We start from the raw sequence: 18,793 nt of genomic DNA on the forward strand, positions 1-18,793 counted from the left end.
TAATAATAATTAAATTTAGCATATATTAACTTTATTCCTGAATCTCAAATAATTTCCAATAGGTCTAATTCACAATGGTCCTACATCATTCATTATAAAAAATCATACTCAATGATCATCTCATGTATAATATCGTAGAAGCGATAAAAAATTCAGTCATTCAAACGGATGATTGAACTCCAGTAGAATTGACACAAATAATTCGCATAATTGTTCTATTAAAGACGTTGAGACCAGTATAGTCCCCCTCTCCTATATTTTTGTATATATTTACAATCCTCTGCCACCGAGGTGTTTATGTACATTTATAGAAGTAAATTTAAATTTTTTTAAAGTTTATGAGATATGTCATACAAATTCTAAACCTTCGTACTTTAAATCAGCTATTTTCATGTCTGGCATTAGTATCTCTCCATCGATCGTGAATGCGGTGATGTAAGTTGCTGTTCGGCCTTGAAACTCTTCGGATTTTAGCGCAATTATGACGGTATCGTCTGTACCAGGCAGAAATTTGAAACTTGAGAAGCCACGAATGGGTAGTCTCCCCTCAATTTTCGTTGTCTAAAAAAAAGGATTTATGTCATGAATGCAAAGTCATTTTTCAAGAATAAACATTAGATAATATTTCAAGAATTCATTGACTATTGACAATGGAACTATTGAGAAATATTTAATGTTATTAATCTTATCTCTGGGAAGATTAATAAAATTGTTAAATATGGCCCTAGCAGTAACGAAGACTTCCAAATTCAGCCACGAAGTCTCCTTCAAAATAAGCATAATGATGTGGTTCTATGAATAACCCTGCATTTTCTTCAAAATAAAAATTACCTTTATACTGGAAAAATCTTCATTAGCAGTCAGCAAATAACTACAACTCATGACTTCATCCTTGGTTTCATTATATCTCTCCTGAGAGCACCTCCTGGGAAGAAAGAACCAGCTATTCCACCTCTCACTCCACATCCCGGACTCATGGAGCATATACCCAGGGAATTCAATATGAATAGCCCTCCTCAGTTTCTTGTAATTATCAACCCAATCGAGCGAGCGCACATCGCCCTTGGGTGAAATCACCTTCACCCACATAGGGTTATTATTAGTGAATTCTCCAGCGGGGGTGGTCCACTCCTTTCCCATGCTCCCGACGTACAGTAAATTATCCTTGACAGTAGCCCATTCAGATTTGAAACCTGAAAAAAATTTAGACATTCATTTAACCGACGCTATCACATTTTTACAACTTTTCCAAGAGTGCATTTTAATATCTGTTATCTACGATTCGATGAACGCTGCGTAACGATGACACAGCATGAGTAATAATCATTCTGTTGCATAAGATCAGAACAATGATTCAACATTTCAATTTCATTCATGATATAACTACGAAGTACATCAGTTAATATGTAGATGAGCTGATAAGTCACATATCATAATAATTTAATCTAATTTGAGCTATGAAATTTTATAATTGAGGGAGAAAATAACCGAAGTCTTGATCATCTTGAGTTCTATTTTTGTAAAAAAATTCTGCATTCAATGACGAACAGTTTTAAACGACTGATTCAGATCCACCAGAACTTTGAAGTCCATCTCAAACGGAAATATTCTTGGTGATTACCAATAAGTCATGAATTCCTCTGATAAAATCTACCTTTTGTACTTTTTCCATCTCCATCCATGAGAATAACCCAAGGATAAATCTTGTCCCCTTCAAAGTAAAAAACAAGGCCAGTCCTATCATCAAAGCTCAAGATTCTCCCATCAAAAGTCACCAATTCCGATAGCTCCATAGTCCTTCCCTTCATAGCTATATTCGATGACAGTGTGATTGGATTGTCATCGAAATACACCGAGACCTTTCGATCCTTGACATTCCACGTCAATGTTCCTCTCTTCAAATAACTAACCCAGATCCCTTTATCAGGCACTTTCGAGTCAGTATCCAAATCACTAATTATAGAAATTTTAAACGTCACTCCAGATGCTGATTGAGTCGGCGTTGACAGTGGATACGTGGAATTGTAAACAGAGTAGTCAAAACATTCTCTGCATTCTTTCGTATGACACAAATTGTTAAGTATTCTGGGATAGGCATATAACACCACCGGTATAAAAAATATAACTAATGCAATTAAACATTGATTCTGCAGTCTCACTGAGCTACTCCCAACCCGATAGACATGTGGAGTTTGGAGGGCTCCTCTCCAGTCCCTCAACAGTGACATGTCGTCGCTTTTCTTCCTCTTCAAAAAATTAAACATTTGTATTATTAACAATAATGTTCACCAAGATACCTGGAGATTAATACACCACTAATCACGAGCATGGATCTTCTACGTGCCGGATAAAATATAAAAATCAAAAAAGCCACTCATGGGTTAGAAGTTACCAATAGAATTGAATCTTCAACACGGTAAAAGCTACACGTATCATCTCCCTCTATATTACCGACGGAGCGTAAATAACTCAGAGTAAACACTTGACTATTCTCTTACATTTGATAAAACTTAATTGTTGATAGTGATAACAAGTTCAATTGGTGTGCTTCACCTGTCACGTTTGTTTTCACTTTCACCTTTTCTCCCATGTTTGTTTTCAAGTTTTTTTCTTACCCTATGTTTCACGGCCTGCGCACTCATGATGGAGACAAAACTTCAGTCCAACGTGCTGCCAGTGGTAAAATGGACGGTGGATGAAAAACGTCAATACATTATTTGTGCGGAACTATGAATTATTGAGTTTTAAATAATGATTAATGGTCATTACACATGGTGATTTTACGGGTTAGTGATGAGGATATCGGCAATCATTTGAAATGGTTATTTTTAGAGGTTATTATTAGTGATCTGTTTGTTTAAATATTCGGGGGGATTACCGATTAAAATGGCTGAATTTGTACGCGGCGGACCCAGCGTGTCAAACAGTGCGAAGGTATTTATTTTGAGAATTTAATAACCATTAAGTACGTAAGGAGAATAATTATCGTTGTTCTGGGTACTCATTGGCATTCGTGGGCATTGATTTTTAACTTGGTAATTTATTGATCAGTATTCTGAAATTATGTATTTAGTTTCTTTGTCTCGACGATGCAGCACTTCTGACTTCATATTTTCTGATACATTTTTGAGATAAATCGGGGTTATTTACACTGGAAATGTAGCTCGCATCAATGATGACCAAGTTTGCCTGTTCCTGTCTAAGTTTTGGTGGAGATAGATACAAAATTAATCGAACTCGGCTTTTCCAAGAAGAGTTTGACAGAAGTGCACATAATTTTAATTGAATTTTGAACGACTGAAAATTCCACTGTAAAGTTCTCCAATAGTGGGAATAGAAGGGGAGATGGGCTTTTGGGGAGTTCTTTTGTGAGGTGACAAGGAAATTCCTTTCAGATTGATCATCCGAGCAAAGGTGGCTCACCGAGTACAGGGAGTGAGGATGGAGGTCCAAATGAGTCACTCAATGCCGAGAGTGAGTTTGATCCATTCCTTGAAAATATCCCAGATGATCCGCAGGATATCGAGGAGCCTGACAGTGCCAATGCGACTTTACTCACTGCACCGGCTGAGAATCAGTAATTATTTTTCTGATTTATTTTTGGGGGGGAGGAGGCCATGAGAACGATCGGGGAGAGCTAGGAATAACAGGAAGAGGGAATGTTTTGGTAATCTGGGAGACCGGATGTGGGGGACGGTCTTAAGAATACGGTGGAGGAAGTTGTTGGTGATAAGGAAAATGGTGTGGCATTTGGCGGACAAAAGCTGTAATTGTTTGAAGCGTTATCGAACGATTTTCCATTGTGAATCGTTTTTTTTCGCGAGGTCAATGATATTCAGGATTTTTATTTAACAACCTAAGCTTTATAGAATCTTTTGATTTTCTTTTTCAAATGATGTATGGATTTATCTTCCTCACGTTGGTGAGAAGTTTCATCCCTTGTTCGCCTGTTCTCCCTGGTTGAATTCGAATATCGACAATAAAAACCGTTCAATAATCAGTCTCTCAAAACACTGAAAATCCACAGTTTTCCGCAAATGCGTCAGCGCCTGAGGCAATCGCATTCATTTCCATAGATACCATTCCAGTGGTTTTCATTTTCACTCTAAAAAACCCTCGCGTTCCATCAATACTATATTATATTCGAAAACGGACTCACGTGGAAATCCCCTTATTGCCTTTCCCACTTTAACGACAGGTCAGTCTTTCCTACAGCAGTAACGTCACATTCCAGGTGGTACCATGGACGACTGGACAGGTTTACCGCTGAAGAACGTCTGTGGGACGCGAGTAAAATGGGTAGTTACCTGGTACGCGAGAGCGACAGAAAGCCAGGGAGTTACGTGCTCTCGTACTTGGGTCGAACTGGCATCAATCATTTTCGCATAACAGCTGTCTGCGGTGACTACTACATTGGTGGCCGCCAGTTCAACAGTCTCTCAGACTTGGTGGCCTACTACACACACTGCTCAGACCTCTTGAAACGTGAACGTCTGATTCATCCAACGCCACCACCGGAGCCAGTAAACGATAAGAAGAGAATCGTTGCCATATTGCCATATACAAAGATGCCAGATACCGATGAATTGAGTTTCCAAAAAGGCGATATATTCTTCGTTCACAACGATATGGGTGACGGCTGGCTGTGGGTTACTGCCCACAGAACCGGAGAACAGGGTCTTATATTTCGTGAGTTAGTTGAGGATTTGGATGATTCGATTGATCCGAATACAGTCTTCTCGTGGTTTCATCCCAATGTTACGAAGAGTGAGGCTGTTGATATGCTGGTAAAGGCCGGTCCTGGAAGCTTCCTGGTGAGGCCATCTGACAACAGCCCGGGGGATTACTCACTCTTCTTTCATATTAATAATCAAATACAGAGATTTAGGATTGAAAAGAAAGGGGTGAGGTATCTAATGGGGGGAAGAACGTTCGAGTGTCTCGATGCTGTTATCAATCGATACAGAAAGGAGCAGATTGTGGAGGGCCATACGCTGGTACAGGCGATGGTTACTGAGCCCGATGGCAGTGTCAGGGTTAATCGAGAAGTACAGCACGCTGAGAAGATTTATGCTACACTCAGAGAGTGTCGTGAACAGTCGGGCGCCAAGAAGAATAAGGGCATCAAAATGCAGGGCTATTTGGAGAAAAAATCGGAGAAGAATAAGAAGTGGAAAGCATTGTATTTTGTTTTGCTCGTCGATGCCACTGACACACATCTTTACCTCTATGATAATCCCAAGAGGACGAAACCCAAGGGACTCATTGACCTCAGCTGCGCCTATCTTTATCAGGTAGATAAGATTAATTGAGGGGGAGATTGTAGGGGTAGAGAATTGCAAACATTTCGATAACATTTTTGAAGGGGTTTGACAGGAGTTATTCGATTAAAATACACTGATCATTATTCTTTTATTGTGCTAGTTTGTGAGAATTGTTAGTAATTATTACAATTTGATTTTTATTTCAGGTACACGAAAGTGTTTTCGACCGACCCCACTGTTTCCAACTCGTTGAGCGTGCATTGCCCTGTTTAGCAACGATAACTTACCTCGCTGCACCAAATTCTGAAAATGCTCAAGACTGGATAAATGCACTCAAACCACTATGTGTATCACAGTTAACACGTGCTCCAAAGGTAGCACGTTTACGTGAACTACGATCATTGCATTTACATATACTCGATGCACACAGATTGCCATACAAATTGGTACCAAATCCATTCATCATAGTTGCATTAAATAATGTTAAAGTTGCTCGCACAAAAGTTAAGACTGGAATGCATCTACTCTGGGACGAGGAGTTTGTCCTGGAGGATGTGCCTCCTGACGTCATGTCATTCTCATTAACTCTTTATAACAAGGGTAAACGAAGTAAAGATACTGAAGTTGCTGAGGTGTCAGTGGAACTCGCTAATTTACCAAATGGAGAGGAGATTGATGAGTGGTATCCACTGGTTGGGGTCACCCCCATTGGTGAATGGGGAGCTTTGCGTTTACGTATTCGATATCGCCACGATCTTGCAATGCCCCCAGAGGAATACAGCCCACTTCAACAGCTACTCCTCGATCCAGACCTTCACGTTGTTCGGGCTCTAGCTGACGTTTGTCACTTGGATCGAGTCCCATTGGCGAACAGTCTTCTGAGAATATTCAGACACGAGAGGAAGGAGGCTGACCTTTTACGCTCACTCAATCAGGCTGAGGTGGACAAGGAGGATGAAACACCTACGTTGTTTCGAGCTGCCAGTCTCACAACTACACTTATGGATCTTTACATGAAATCAGTTTGTACATCATTTCTCAAAGCTGCCCTACGCGATACCATTGTTAAACTCATCGAGAGTAAACAGAGCTGTGAACTCAATCCAACGAAAATGGACTCGCCGGAGGACGCGTGTAGCAATGCTGAATTTTTATTACAAGTAATTATATAAATGTTCTTAATTAACCCAAGGGTCTCAAGACTAGGATTTTCTCCTCTTCCTTGTATGTAATTGTTTTTTAATTTTACAAAAAACATAGGTGATATTAAATTTATGTATGGTTTTTTTACGCAGCAGAATTTATTTATCATTTTGCTTTCTATTAGGTTTTGGACGAAGTCACTCTCAGCATTTTCACGAGCCCCGACGCATGCCCAAAGACCCTGCGATACATATGTGGATGTCTGCAAAGAGCCGTTGTGTCGAAATGGCCACACGAGCGTCTTGTAAGAACTCGTGTTGTCAGTGGCTTCATTTTTCTACGTTTATTATGTCCAGCTATATTGAACCCCAGGTCCTTCAACTTGATTGCTGAACCACCACCGCCAGCTGCTGCTAGGTACCCCAAAGATCTTGTAATTTTTCTGATATTTTTTTGAAAATTTCATTGTGATATTTATTCCTATCAACAGATCTCTTGTCATGGTAGCAAAGTGTTTGCAGAATTTGGCTAATCTAGTTGAGTTCGGTGGTAAAGAGCCATACATGGAGGTTGTCAATCCATTCATACTGAAGAACAAGGAACGGATGGTCGTTTTTCTCGATCAGTTATCGGTAAATAATTTTTTTCCCATTGTACTTCATAGGATATTGGGAATTCAACATACTGAGTCCAAAAAATCAGTAGCTTTTAATGTTTTTTATTCAGAAAATACTTCAATACCAAATATTTGCATTTATATGTGTAGAATGTAATTGAAAAACCTGAGTCTGACGGCGCTGATCTTCGTAACAAGATCCAGAGTATGTCAGATACAGCTCGTGATTTGGCTACACTTCATCACATCTGTGTATCTCATTTGCGTGAGCTCCAAGTACTCTCCAAGACACAAGTACGTCATCCAATTAGAAGCTGAAACTTTTACCCCTCCGGGATTTTATGTTCCTGTTTAACCACGTTTTCTTTTTTATAGCCGACAATAAAACAGCTGGTCACGGTTACTGAAATGTTGAGTAAACACAAGCAGAAGTACATGGAGATGATACGGTAGTGCTGGGACAATTGAAAAGGCCAGGAGGACATCATGCCAAAACGGGGAAGAATTTTTTTATCATAAAAAACTTTTTCAAAACAATAAAAAAATGATAGAGACAACATTTTAATATGTATCGCGCAGTAGTATTTAAACAATACATACGAATTCAATTAATTCAACGTAACAGACTGACGTGCCATATATTATTACTGTATACACACAAGCCTACTATTTCGTATGTGATTAGAGAATAGTTTATACATATTAAAATCTATACATAAATATATATTATATATATATTTAGCAAACAATAACATGACAGTGATATAGCAACGTGCTGAATGGAATATTAGCTGTACGAGGATTTTATATTTACTTAGGTGCTCAGAAATAAAATAATAATCAAAAATTCATTACGATGTCAATTGAATCCTTTTACAAGTGAATAGTATGGAATAAAAACTCATTCTCATGGGCATATGAAGTTGATTGTACATCAACATAAATAGCTGATACATTTTTTTACACAATTTATTTTTATTCTAAGGACTCATGATGATTAAAAAATTGTGTGGGGGTAGATACAGTATGTCTGGTTAATTTGCGATAACCTCGAGTCGTAAGTCAGTTGACTGCAGATAAGTGGAATGCTAACAGGAAAAGATTTTGATAAATTATTTGCAAGACGGTTTTTTAAGGAAGGATTCGTATGTAGATATCCGACCAGTAATTACTTTTTGCAAAATGAAATAATCCTATCAGTGGCACGAGCTTTGTAATGAACAAATAGTTCAGGAAATAATATAAATAGCGCAATAAATCTAACGGCATTCAATTCGTGAGACGATTTCCGATTTTTCTAGGGCTCGAGAAATACTCTAAAATCGATTTTTTCGTTTTTCGCGGTTTTCTCGGCTCCTTGGCCTCCTACCGCCAAACCCTCCCAGCCCAGCAATCAAGTTCTCTGTGGTAATGCCTTACCGACGGGCACATTCGCCAACGTAGTTCATACGCCACTGCTACGAACGTTTGCTGGTCGACGCCGCTCCATAAGCGTCAGCCACCTTTGCTATTGTCACCAGATGGTGCCACGCCAATCTTTCAAATTTTATTCCGGTAGGGTTTTGTGATTTGTCAACTCGCCCATGCGCATGCGCTATGACTGAACAAGACCGCATTTCTCGAGGGCAGCGAAGTAGTCGGGCAAGCGTGGGTTTAATGGTGCACGGTTAGGAAATTTGTCACAGCCGGATCGTGAAAACTAAGCTAACATGGCGAAAAAAACTGTGCTGGATAAGAGTAATCAAAATGAAGATTCTGCGAAAAATAATGATGGCAGTTTGAACGACGACGAGGAGCCAAATTTCAGCGATCTTGAGGACTTCGTCGATGATGTTTCAGACACGGGTAAGTAGAATGTTCGATTGGATCACCAGCATGGTAGGATGGGCCGGGCATGGCCGACCATACTTAGCAATGCGCATAACCTCCCGACAAACATGTTGTTCATATTTTGCTTACTTTTGTTGACTTTTTGAATGTTTTGTGTACTCTAGAACTCCTGGGCGATTTACTGACCCAAAAACCGTCGGAGACGGATGGGATCGACTCTCTCATCATCGTCGATGGCGCCCCTCAGGTTGAGCCTGAGAGGCTGGAGCGATTCAACCTGGTCGTTCACAAAGTCTTTGGAAAATTTGGAACCATTGTCAATAGATATTATCCGAAGAACGAGAATGGAAATACCAAAAGGTTTGTGTTATTTATAATAAATCATGGGAACACACTACTGTATCTCAAGATTTTCTTTTCTCGCCGATAAATTTGTATTGAGAATCCTTACCCTCATCAACAGCTACTTCTTCTTGGAATACAATGACCCAGTGAACGCTGCAACTGCTGTGAAATCTACCAACAACTACAAAATTGACAAGCAACACACCTTCAAAGTGAATTTGTTCACCGACTTCAAGAAATACGAGGATATTCCTGACGATTGGGAACCACCAAAACCACAACCTTACAAAGCTGCGAAGGATTTGCATTTTTATCTGTTGGACCCCGATGCATACGATCAGTACTGTGTTTTACACGGAAATGGTAGCGCTGTCTCTGTACAAATTTGGAAGAATTCAGCGCCTGAACCAGAACTCATGGCAGAACGCAATCGATGGACTGAGACCTACGTTAAATGGTCTCCATCAGGAACCTACTTAGCTACCTTCCACAAACTCGGTGTAGCTCTCTGGGGAGGTCCTGACTACACCCAACAGGCTCGTTTCAGTCAAAGAGGAGTTGAATGCATCGATTTCTCTCCCTGCGAAAAATACCTCGTCTCCTTCACCCCCAGGCTAGACGGTTCGCCGGACGCAAAACGTCTCGTCATCTGGGACATCCTCACTGGTCATGAAAAACGATCGTTCTACCCTGATGTCTCCTCAGTCTGGCCGATATTCAGATGGTCGCACGACGACAAATACCTGGCTTGTATGGGTGAAGATGTGTTGAGTGTCTACGAAACTCCGTCCTTCGGTCTTCTTGACAAAAAGAGCATAAAAACCCCGGGGATCAGAGATTTCAGTTGGTCCCCAACTGACAATGTTCTGGCCTATTGGGTCCCTGAGGACAAGAATGTCCCGGCTCGTGTGACTCTCCTGGAGATCCCCAATAGAAACGAAATTCGTAACAAGAATCTGTTCAACGTTGCTGACTGCAAAATCTTCTGGCAGAAATCTGGTGATTATCTCTGTGTGAAGGTCGATCGCTTCGCCAAGAAGAAGGAGAAGACAGAGCAGAAGTACACTGGAATGTCCTACAACTTCGAGATCTTCCACATGAGAGAAAAGCAGATTCCGGTGGACAGTGTGGAAATGAAGGAACCTATTCATGCTTTTGCCTGGGAGCCCGTTGGCTGCAAATTCGCCATCATTCACGGGGAAATTCCAAGTGTGAACGTCAGTTTCTACGAAGTCAGGTTCGGTCATCAACCAGCATTGCTGAAGAAACTGGAGAAAAAGGCCTGTAATCATCTGTTCTGGTCCCCTGCTGGACAATTCATCGTGCTTGCTGGACTGACGACCATGGCTGGGGCCCTTGAGTTCATTGACACAAATGATTTCACCATCATGAACTCCACCGATCATTATCAGACGTCTGATGTCGAGTGGGATCCTACTGGTAGATACGTTGTAACTGCTGTCTCCAGTTGGAAGACTAATGTCGACAATGGATACTGGATCTGGACGTTCCAGGGGAGAATCCTGAAGAGAGTCAATCTTAATGCCTTCAATCAGCTCCTGTGGAGACCAAGACCACCTACTCTTTTAACTCCTGAACAAATCAAGGAGATCAAGAAGAACTTGAAGAAATATTCGGCACAGTTCGAGAGCAAGGATCGCATGAGGTTGACTAGAGCTTCTAAGGAATTAATCGAAAAGCGATGCCAATTGATGAAGGATTTCAATGAATTCCGTGACAAGCGTGTCAACGAATGGAATGCACAGAAGAAACGTCGCCTTGAACTACGCAGCAATATCGACACAGACACCCTAGACTCTGATACGAAGAACGTCGAGGAGGAGGAAGTAGAATTTTTCGTGAAAGAAGAGTCATTTATCGTTGATGACAAATAAATTCAAAGTGTGAAGAGCGAAATAAACCCACTCTTGCCCACGATTAATCGTGAATTCTTATCCAATTAACTGATCGTGGGACATTAGAGGACATTTTAATAAATAAAAAAAACATCAAGGACAACCATGATAAAACATACACTAAGTTTGGATAGAAAATTACTTCATTTCCAATGTATTACTTTAATAGTTTGGCACATACGCGTTCAGTCACGTGTAATGGGCGCTAACTATAGTATCTTTAAATTTTATCATGTTCCATACAGGATAGTTGAATATATTCATTAAATATACCCAATTGTCTTGTATAATTTTTCATGTCTCAATTAATTATTCTGTATTGCACATTCTGTTCTAATTAATTAACTATTTATACTCAATGGAACGGACGAAGGGGAAATGAATAAAAAATGGGGAGCTTCAAATTGTGAGGGATTAACATCTTTCGTCTTTTCTATCTTCTTAGTATTAGAATAAAAACAATGAGTGATTCTTTCTATAAATCAAATTTAATTTTGCTCCTAGAAATTATTCTCTAAATTTTTCAAATGTTCCTGGCAAATTCGTTCAGCTACATTAGTTGAACCCATGACAGCTGCCACTGGACTATTCCACAAAACGTCTTTCCCTTCGATTTCTGTTAAAACAACATTCTACCTGCTAGCCCAATTACGACATTCATTTAATCACTCAAAACCTCTAGTGGATGGATGAAATGATGGAAATCTTGATTCACAAGTCAAGGCCATTTATTTTCAAGATCCTCGCGCACAATTTGATGAATCGAAAATATGACCCTCATGGCGATCAGTTGCTCCATTACTCTTTGCGCCCGTCTTGTTAACACATTTTTTAGCCCGATGTCTCATAGAATGGCCAACGGACAACAGATTGAATAATCATTCAATTGTATCACCTCCTGCTGTCTGCAAAAATTAATCTCCATCGCGTTCTTAATTTAACTACGTTACTACAGACATGAACAGCGTACGAACGACATATAAAGTAACACAATGAATCTAATAGTGGCCCAGATGCCTAACTTAATTGACAACTTATGAGTTGACATTGGACGAACGGAATTTTCCAGCAACTGCAGCAGGAGAAAATCTAACGTTATTTTTGCTCCAACAAATTTAATGAGTTTATTGAATATTAAGCGAAAGTCCCACCCCAGTGAACTGATCTTCATGAGTGACCTCTTCCTGTGGTTTCCCTCCTCTCTGTCTACTCGTGGGTCTATTGCACCCGCCCCCTCTATTCGGGCTTCCTGGATGGGGCACATCAGCAGCCTGATTGTGAATCCCAATTGTTTGACACTCAAACAAGAATTGAACTGCCTCGTGCGTGGGCCTCTCCGGTCAATCTAAATCTTCTTGAGTTTTTTTCAGTTCATTAATTCCTCCACTTCATTATAACATCCTCAGGACTCAGCGTTTTTTGCTCGTGCAACCACTTATTCATTGGACAATTTACACATTTGTGTGAAGCAGTGATTTAATATGTCATCCAGATCGTGATTGCTGCGAAATAATTCTGGAAATTACAGTTCCTGATTAGTGATGATACAGAATACCGTTGGATTTGTCTTCTTCCTCTGAAGAAATGTCCGTGTCTTTCGGGCGGAGGATCTCCGGCACTGTTGCAGTACTTCGAGGCCGACCTTACGAAATCAACCAGGATGACTCGTAATTGAAGTCATAGATAAACCTAATTGCTTTTAATACTTGAACTAGCTGATCACTTAGTTGGCAGTGAAGAAGGGGAAATATATGGCAGACGTAAAATTCTTGGGTTTTCAATAACTAACCAATTGTAAACTGTCCAGTAAAAAAAATTGGGGTAGACTTCCTTTTTTTCTTCATAGAATTATTGGCCAGACGAATAAAATTATCAAAAATTTTGCGCTCAGATCTCGTACGATATTGAAGGAAATGGTCCGTGACTTGTACGATAATTGTATTTCTAGGATTAGTATCGGTGCCCTCGGGAAAATAATAGTGGATAATGAGGCCGATGTGGTGACTGCCCAGCGCAAAACAGCCCTGGCAATGATTGAAGAGTGGATGACGGATAATTTACTACTAGTTCTGACGGTTGCTGGAGTTTTCACTGGATTTGGTTTTGGATTCCTGGGTCGACTATGGAATTTCTCAACCGAAAGTATTATGTTAATAAGCTTTCCTGGAGAAATTCTCATGCGACTTTTGAAGATGTTCATTTTGCCTCTGATTATTTCTTCGTTAATCACCGGTAATGTCTCACTCAACCAACCTCACGTCTACCAATTAAGTTAAATAAAATAGGCATTCACGGAAGTATTTTTCTCTACTCTGAAAAGGCATGGCAAAATTGGACGCCAAGAGCTCAGGAAGAATGGGCTGCCGAGCATTGTGTTACTATTTAGCCACAACCGTTTTAGCTGCGATTTTAGGGATCGCTGTTGTCCTGACGATTCACCCCGGCGATCCTAGGATTAAGAATGTAACTCCAGTAATTTCACATCAGGACAACTCTTTCAATCAACGGATGACAACAGTAGATGCAATGCTCGACATCATAAGGTATTTCAACCATTCTATAGATTGATAGACTAACTGGATTATTGATCAGTCATTTGCAATATCATCGCGATGGTTATTACCATTATTCTTCGATTTTAAATATGTAGGAATTTGATGCCCGAAAATTTGGTGCAAGCTTGCTTGCAGCAAGTCCAATCTTCCTACGTGAAGACGCCAGTCGTGACATCCTTGGGAAAGGAAAACAAGACGGAATACATAATGCAACATCAACTGATTTACAAAGATGGCACGAATGTCATGGGGATGATAATGTTTTGCATTACATTTGGATTAGTGTTGGGTCAAATGGGACAAAAAGGACAAGTCATGGTGGATTTCTTCGAGGCTCTCAATGAAATCGTCATGAAAATTGTCAGCCTCATCATTTTGTGGTAAATTTTATCTTCAATAATCCATCATCCTTTGTACGTCATTACAACTCCCCTTTGATCATTTTGTCACATCACCAGGTATTCGCCGATCGGAATAATGAGTTTAATTGCCGGAAAAATAATGTCCATATCAAACTTGTTAATAACCGCCAGAATGTTGGGTCTCTACATGGTGACAGTGACCGTGGGCCTTTTGATTCACGGCATGGGGACCCTTCCCCTGATATACTGGCTCGTCACTCGTCGAAATCCCCTAACTTATTTCCGAGGGATGATTCCAGCTTGGCTTGCTGCGGCTGTCACCGCCTCCAGGTAATTCATATCGGGGTAAGTCAATTACGAAAATTTCACGGATTCAATTTGAGTTGGATTACAGCGCTGCAATTATGCCGATTACATTTCGATGCCTTGAAGAGAACAATAAAATTGATAGTCGAGTTACGCGATTTGCTGTCGCTGTTGGTGCGACAGTTAATATGGATGGAACAGCTCTGTATGAAGCCGTTGCTTCGATTTTCATCGCTCAGATGAATGGAATTCATCTGGGAATAGGGGATGTAATTACCGTCAGGTAAACGTAACTAAATATATTTGCAAAATTATTTTTCATCACTTGTGTGTAAAGTGAAATTTTCTGCACGCTTCGCCGAAAATTATATATTATGTTACGAGTGCGTAAAGAACTAGTTTATTGGATGCACTCCTAGCACTTTCAATTTTTGTGATTTTCTGTCTGGACTGGTGGTGGATATAAATAGTTATTATTTCCAGTGTTACTGCCACTTTGGCAAGTATTGGCGCAGCGAGTATTCCCAGTGCAGCACTAGTGACTATGCTGTTGGTATTAACTGCCCTTGGTCTCCCAACGAATGATATTTCATTACTGTTCGCCGTTGATTGGTTATTGTAAGTCGGCTTATTTCAAAGAAAAAAAAACTTAAGCAATATTTAATATTGTTCTGTTGTTCGCTTAGGGATCGATTAAGGACGTCTATCAACGTTCTTGGGGATGGATTTGGGGCGGGTATAGTCTACCACCTCAGTAAACACGAGCTCGAAAAAATGGACGAAGAAAGAAAATTAGAGTGCGTCGAGTCGGTTATCCACGTTGACGAATCCCCACAGAGTCATAATGAAAATGGAGATACGTGTGATGTTAAAACGTCAGAGAGCAACGTTTAGCTATTCTAGACTAGTTCTGCCTCATGTTTCATTATATATTTTTCATGCATTTCAAGGATAATGTTCAGAAACTGCCAGAGGTCAATACTATCTGTAAAATGAACATACCCCCCCCCACAACTGGCGCCCTAATTTCTAACTATCACTAGAAGGATTGATTAATAGGAGCATTTCGAGTACAAATCACTGCAATAAAAATGTACAGTTTCATTGAATTAATATACTCAACTTAATTGTTTGACGAGTTATAAATAGATTTGATTTATTAAATATTCATTCATGCTTAATTGAGTACCAATTATTGGAGCTAAGAATGTGAAGAAAATAATAAAAATGACTCACAAGGGATTGGTAGAAAAAAAACAGTTGGGTATCAACAAGTATGAATCCTTATTTTAATTCTTAAAAATGCACTTTGGAATAGCCAATGATGATTCTTCCTCTGATGTTGGATTCTCAGTAAACATGTACCATACCATACAAAAATGTCCAGAAGAGTACATACGTCTACGAGGCGAAAGTAATATCATTATATCAAGGAAAATATTACGAGGAAAATTGATTAGTGACAATCAATATTTGTTTAACTAAAGGATACGAAAAGGCCTCCAAAAAATCCATTCGTCAATAGGCTGTGTCTGCTAATGAAATATTTCTTCCATTGTCCTCCAGCTTTGAATAATAATAAAGCCTGCAAGAAAAAATCAAGATAAAATTGAAAATTACTGCCAGATTCCTTAATACCATCGATTCCCCCCTGTATCCGATATTCACCCATAAACCGAAGACTGCAAAGATGTAGAATCCGAATCCATAGAGTCCGGTAAGTCCCAGTAAACCAGCAGTGCCCCCAGACATCGCTGCCATGGATATCCTGCAGTACTGAACTACGGCTGCATTATTCCTAACAGCACCCTCACTGTATGCAATTATTTCTGACCCAAAAACAGGATAAAACCATCATTAATTACTGAGACACCATAACCTGCAGTCATTCATGACTCAGTGTGGTCAAAACAGAGAGAAATGTCCTGAAACGTACCACCACTCTTGTCCTGCTTCGTTCGTGATTTCGTAGACATTTTGTCTCACTTAACTTCGTCTATAGTAATTATGATATAAAACAATTGCACTTGGAGCAACAAACAATTCTACAGAGGCCTGTAAATATGACGACTAGACAGCGCCTGCCACCTTTGGCCGACAGCGCCAGCTGATCTTCAATTTCCAGCTGAGAGAGACAGCAATAGGAGACGATTTTTTGTCTCCTTCCAGTGACATCGTGGGGGGGCCATACGCTTCTGTGATTGGCGGAAGGGGGTAAACGCAGTTTGTCATGGATGGAGGGGATGAAAGGCTGACGTATTGTTTTGGTTTAGGATGCATGACAGCGAAGAAACGATTAATATTCCCAATGTCATTAATTAACCTACAAAGTTTCAAATTCTGCGAGTGATTCAAGAGAAAGTAGGAAGCTGCATATACAACTGGAGGCAGCGACGACTTGAAAGACATACGGAAATAGTCCTCACTGGACTCATTGACATCATAACTCACTCCTGAACATTGTGGATAGTGTGAGTAAAAGCTTTGATAACAGCGTATTATGTTTATGTGATAAGGGGAATTCAACTAATGCCTCGTTTCCATCGTAAAATCATAACCCGAGGGGATCGTTTTCATCGAACCAGCCAAACTAGCCTGACCCATTAGCACTTTGACTCAAATCCCGGGTTGAGTGGGATCAATGTAATTAACCTGTGACGTGTTTACGTTCTACAAGTGACAGGAACAGAAGGTTGAGAACTTGAGAATCACAAGGTCGATCAATTCCGTCATTTCATAAACAAAATGGGGAATCTTTGCGCGTCATGCTGCCAGGAACAATCGACTTACGAGGACCTTACACCTGATCCGGTAAGAACTAATAATTCATGGATTATACTGCGTAATGAACGCGTTCGCATTGCATTTCTATTGAGTCTAGATAAGATCTCCAGTCCAACCCATTTTCAGCAATAGAAAATGAAGTTTGAAGTTCAATTTCTACTGACCGTGCAATTATCGATTTTTGGTTAATCAATATTTCACTTCGAGGGATTAATTTCCCCGGTCGTGCTTTACTCTTCTTTTTAGAGGATTCCATGATTTTTCGGCGATACGCATTTTACTCGGGAAACCTGATAAGGAAAATAAAATGGTCGCGGAATATACTAGTGATGGGGATTCAATGTTATTTTTAGGAAACGAGAAGACAGCAACAAGTTGCAGCCGCTGAGAAACGAGCTCAGGAGCAGGAAAGACGGGGAATCGGTGATGTAAATGCTGTTAAACGTCAACAACAGCAAACTGAAAGACGAGAGAAACTGGAAACGGAGATATCGAATATGGATACCGAAACTGGATTGAAGGTGCTTTCAATTTTCCATGATCATAATTACCATATTGGCAACGTCATTGCGATATAATTTCTTGTTTTGTTTCAGTGGCAAGTCAATTGAAGTACTCAACCTCAAGTATATAGCTGCACGCAATGGGGATAGGTAATGGTGTATTGTGAGTCCATAAGATTGAAAATTCAGCGTTATATGCAATGAGTCAAAACCATCATAATTGCAGTTGCTACAAAATACTGCAGCGGCGTGTGAAATTGAGGATACGTAAATGTTTCATCAGTAAATTGTTGATTCTCATAATTCTATAAATAATTTTGTTAATCTGCATAATCTGTCCGTTAGTGTTAGATGGATTCGTTACTGTGAGAGGTCGTGATTGAACAAAGCATCTTGAACAAGTTTTTCTCAAATACTTTTTAAGAATTATTCACGATTTACTGATCGTTGTGTAGCATTTTTATGAGATAATTTACGAAGCTTTCTACATGGAGAAAACATTTCTGAAAAAGTTGCGTGACAAATTGTAGGAGTTGAGAGGAGGGGATTGCTTTTTCAGGAATTTTCGCGCGAAACAGGGAAAAATGGTAAATGAACAAATGCTTATTTTTTCAATTTCGAAATATTTTATGTATTAATTCGTATTGTTCACGTGATATTCACAGTATTTTTTCCAAAACTTTTTTCTCCGTGGTATTAATCACATGAAAATTATCATCGAAGTACGAGAATAGTTACGAACTGTTCACCAAGGCATTTTTACCACCGCAAAAATGATAGATGATAAAATTAAGAATGCTTTTGTGCCTACATCACTTGTTTCATTATAGATTGTACCAAGAATAATTGTATTGGCTAGATTAAGAGATCGTTCTATTTGATTTATCCCAGGTGAAGTGTTATTTTACCAGTTTTGTTCTCAAACGAGTGGGTGGATAATATATTATATTAGTGTATTGTTCAATGCGTTTTAATTATTTATTTGATCATTGTAATGCAGACACTACGAGCCTTTCCGGCGCATATAAATCTATCGATGATGATTACGAAATATTAGTATATTCCAATTGTAATTTGTAATTTTTATTTGATACTGTTAAGGCAGTAGATCAAATACAGTTTACACGAATGATAAAGAGAAATATATACAATTAATGACAAATAGTTGA

The 18,793-nt window shown here is 39.6% G+C and overlaps 6 protein-coding genes across 9 annotated transcripts; 4 read left to right on the forward strand and 2 right to left on the reverse strand.

Annotated features, from left to right (window-relative positions):
* Positions 1–14: 14 nt before the first annotated feature.
* Positions 15–3,565, reverse strand: LOC135164560 (soluble calcium-activated nucleotidase 1). 3 transcript variants are annotated; one of them, XM_064125026.1, is made up of 5 exons: positions 3,424–3,565; positions 2,616–2,670; positions 1,655–2,246; positions 832–1,193; positions 15–561 (listed from the first exon to the last, which is right to left on the reverse strand). In XM_064125026.1, exons 2-5 carry the CDS (start codon positions 2,640–2,642, stop codon positions 349–351), a joined length of 1,194 nt encoding a protein of 397 aa, XP_063981096.1. In that variant the 5' UTR covers positions 2,643–2,670; positions 3,424–3,565; the 3' UTR covers positions 15–348. The 3 variants fall into 3 exon arrangements, with proteins under 3 accessions (XP_063981096.1, XP_063981097.1, XP_063981098.1); XM_064125027.1 differs by lacking the exon at positions 3,424–3,565 and having other exon boundaries at positions 2,499–2,635; XM_064125028.1 differs by lacking the exons at positions 2,616–2,670; positions 3,424–3,565 and adding an exon at positions 2,393–2,416.
* On the forward strand, positions 2,527–7,870 carry LOC135164556 (ras GTPase-activating protein 1). The gene is made up of 8 exons (XM_064125019.1): positions 2,527–2,934; positions 3,396–3,577; positions 4,235–5,294; positions 5,471–6,424; positions 6,592–6,824; positions 6,898–7,039; positions 7,174–7,317; positions 7,399–7,870. The coding sequence occupies exons 1-8, from the start codon at positions 2,887–2,889 to the stop codon at positions 7,474–7,476; spliced, it is 2,841 nt and encodes a 946-aa protein (XP_063981089.1). The 5' UTR covers positions 2,527–2,886; the 3' UTR covers positions 7,477–7,870.
* A 771-nt stretch (positions 7,871–8,641) lies between these two features.
* LOC135164557 (eukaryotic translation initiation factor 3 subunit B) lies at positions 8,642–11,524 on the forward strand. The gene is made up of 3 exons (XM_064125020.1): positions 8,642–8,868; positions 9,018–9,213; positions 9,317–11,524. Exons 1-3 carry the CDS (start codon positions 8,733–8,735, stop codon positions 11,091–11,093), a joined length of 2,109 nt encoding a protein of 702 aa, XP_063981090.1. The 5' UTR covers positions 8,642–8,732; the 3' UTR covers positions 11,094–11,524.
* A 794-nt stretch (positions 11,525–12,318) lies between these two features.
* On the forward strand, positions 12,319–15,472 carry LOC135164559 (excitatory amino acid transporter 2-like). Of its 2 annotated transcripts, none has more exons than XM_064125023.1 (8): positions 12,319–12,781; positions 13,063–13,346; positions 13,435–13,657; positions 13,765–14,049; positions 14,128–14,361; positions 14,426–14,620; positions 14,821–14,955; positions 15,024–15,472. In XM_064125023.1, exons 1-8 carry the CDS (start codon positions 12,699–12,701, stop codon positions 15,229–15,231), a joined length of 1,647 nt encoding a protein of 548 aa, XP_063981093.1. In that variant the 5' UTR covers positions 12,319–12,698; the 3' UTR covers positions 15,232–15,472. The 2 variants fall into 2 exon arrangements, with proteins under 2 accessions (XP_063981093.1, XP_063981094.1); XM_064125024.1 differs by having other exon boundaries at positions 12,777–12,874.
* A 130-nt stretch (positions 15,473–15,602) lies between these two features.
* On the reverse strand, positions 15,603–16,451 carry LOC135164562 (ER membrane protein complex subunit 6). Its single transcript, XM_064125029.1, has 4 exons — positions 16,274–16,451; positions 16,006–16,166; positions 15,830–15,922; positions 15,603–15,738 (listed from the first exon to the last, which is right to left on the reverse strand). The coding sequence occupies exons 1-4, from the start codon at positions 16,311–16,313 to the stop codon at positions 15,688–15,690; spliced, it is 345 nt and encodes a 114-aa protein (XP_063981099.1). The 5' UTR covers positions 16,314–16,451; the 3' UTR covers positions 15,603–15,687.
* Positions 16,452–16,582: 131 nt separating this feature from the next.
* On the forward strand, positions 16,583–18,788 carry LOC135164563 (uncharacterized). Its single transcript, XM_064125030.1, has 4 exons — positions 16,583–16,808; positions 17,015–17,148; positions 17,475–17,642; positions 17,718–18,788. Exons 2-4 carry the CDS (start codon positions 17,083–17,085, stop codon positions 17,730–17,732), a joined length of 249 nt encoding a protein of 82 aa, XP_063981100.1. The 5' UTR covers positions 16,583–16,808; positions 17,015–17,082; the 3' UTR covers positions 17,733–18,788.
* The last annotated feature ends 5 nt before the right edge of the window (positions 18,789–18,793 follow it).

This window comes from Diachasmimorpha longicaudata, chromosome 7 (assembly GCF_034640455.1).
Source record: "Diachasmimorpha longicaudata isolate KC_UGA_2023 chromosome 7, iyDiaLong2, whole genome shotgun sequence".
Taxonomy (NCBI): Eukaryota; Metazoa; Arthropoda; class Insecta; order Hymenoptera; family Braconidae; genus Diachasmimorpha; species Diachasmimorpha longicaudata.

Excerpts from the sequence above, each read along its gene's own strand:
- LOC135164557 (XM_064125020.1), top strand. The coding sequence starts at position 8,733 with ATGGCGAAAAAAACTGTGCTGGATAAGAGTAATCAAAATGAAGATTCT. Across the intron at positions 8,869-9,017 it reads CGATGATGTTTCAGACACGG|AACTCCTGGGCGATTTACTG; the intron begins GTAAGTAGAATG and ends TGTGTACTCTAG. Across the intron at positions 9,214-9,316 it reads GAGAATGGAAATACCAAAAG|CTACTTCTTCTTGGAATACA; the intron begins GTTTGTGTTATT and ends CCTCATCAACAG.
- LOC135164563 (XM_064125030.1), top strand. The coding sequence starts at position 17,083 with ATGGGGAATCTTTGCGCGTCATGCTGCCAGGAACAATCGACTTACGAG. Across the intron at positions 17,149-17,474 it reads AGGACCTTACACCTGATCCG|GAAACGAGAAGACAGCAACA; the intron begins GTAAGAACTAAT and ends TGTTATTTTTAG.
- LOC135164556 (XM_064125019.1), top strand. The coding sequence starts at position 2,887 with ATGGCTGAATTTGTACGCGGCGGACCCAGCGTGTCAAACAGTGCGAAG. Across the intron at positions 2,935-3,395 it reads GCGTGTCAAACAGTGCGAAG|ATTGATCATCCGAGCAAAGG; the intron begins GTATTTATTTTG and ends AATTCCTTTCAG. Across the intron at positions 7,318-7,398 it reads AAGTACTCTCCAAGACACAA|CCGACAATAAAACAGCTGGT; the intron begins GTACGTCATCCA and ends TCTTTTTTATAG.
- LOC135164562 (XM_064125029.1), bottom strand. The coding sequence starts at position 16,313 with ATGTCTACGAAATCACGAACGAAGCAGGACAAGAGTGGTG. Across the intron at positions 15,923-16,005 it reads TTGCAGTCTTCGGTTTATGG|GCTTTATTATTATTCAAAGC; the intron begins GTGAATATCGGA and ends TTTTTCTTGCAG. Across the intron at positions 15,739-15,829 it reads GATTTTTTGGAGGCCTTTTC|ACGTATGTACTCTTCTGGAC; the intron begins GTATCCTTTAGT and ends TTCGCCTCGTAG.
- LOC135164560 (XM_064125026.1), bottom strand. The coding sequence starts at position 2,642 with ATGAGTGCGCAGGCCGTGAAACATAGG. Across the intron at positions 2,247-2,615 it reads CGCAGGCCGTGAAACATAGG|AGGAAGAAAAGCGACGACAT; the intron begins GTAAGAAAAAAA and ends AATTTTTTGAAG. Across the intron at positions 1,194-1,654 it reads AGATGGAAAAAGTACAAAAG|GTTTCAAATCTGAATGGGCT; the intron begins GTAGATTTTATC and ends AATTTTTTTCAG.
- LOC135164559 (XM_064125023.1), top strand. The coding sequence starts at position 12,699 with ATGTCCGTGTCTTTCGGGCGGAGGATCTCCGGCACTGTTGCAGTACTT. Across the intron at positions 13,658-13,764 it reads GCAATGCTCGACATCATAAG|GAATTTGATGCCCGAAAATT; the intron begins GTATTTCAACCA and ends TTAAATATGTAG. Across the intron at positions 14,956-15,023 it reads TTCGCCGTTGATTGGTTATT|GGATCGATTAAGGACGTCTA; the intron begins GTAAGTCGGCTT and ends TTGTTCGCTTAG.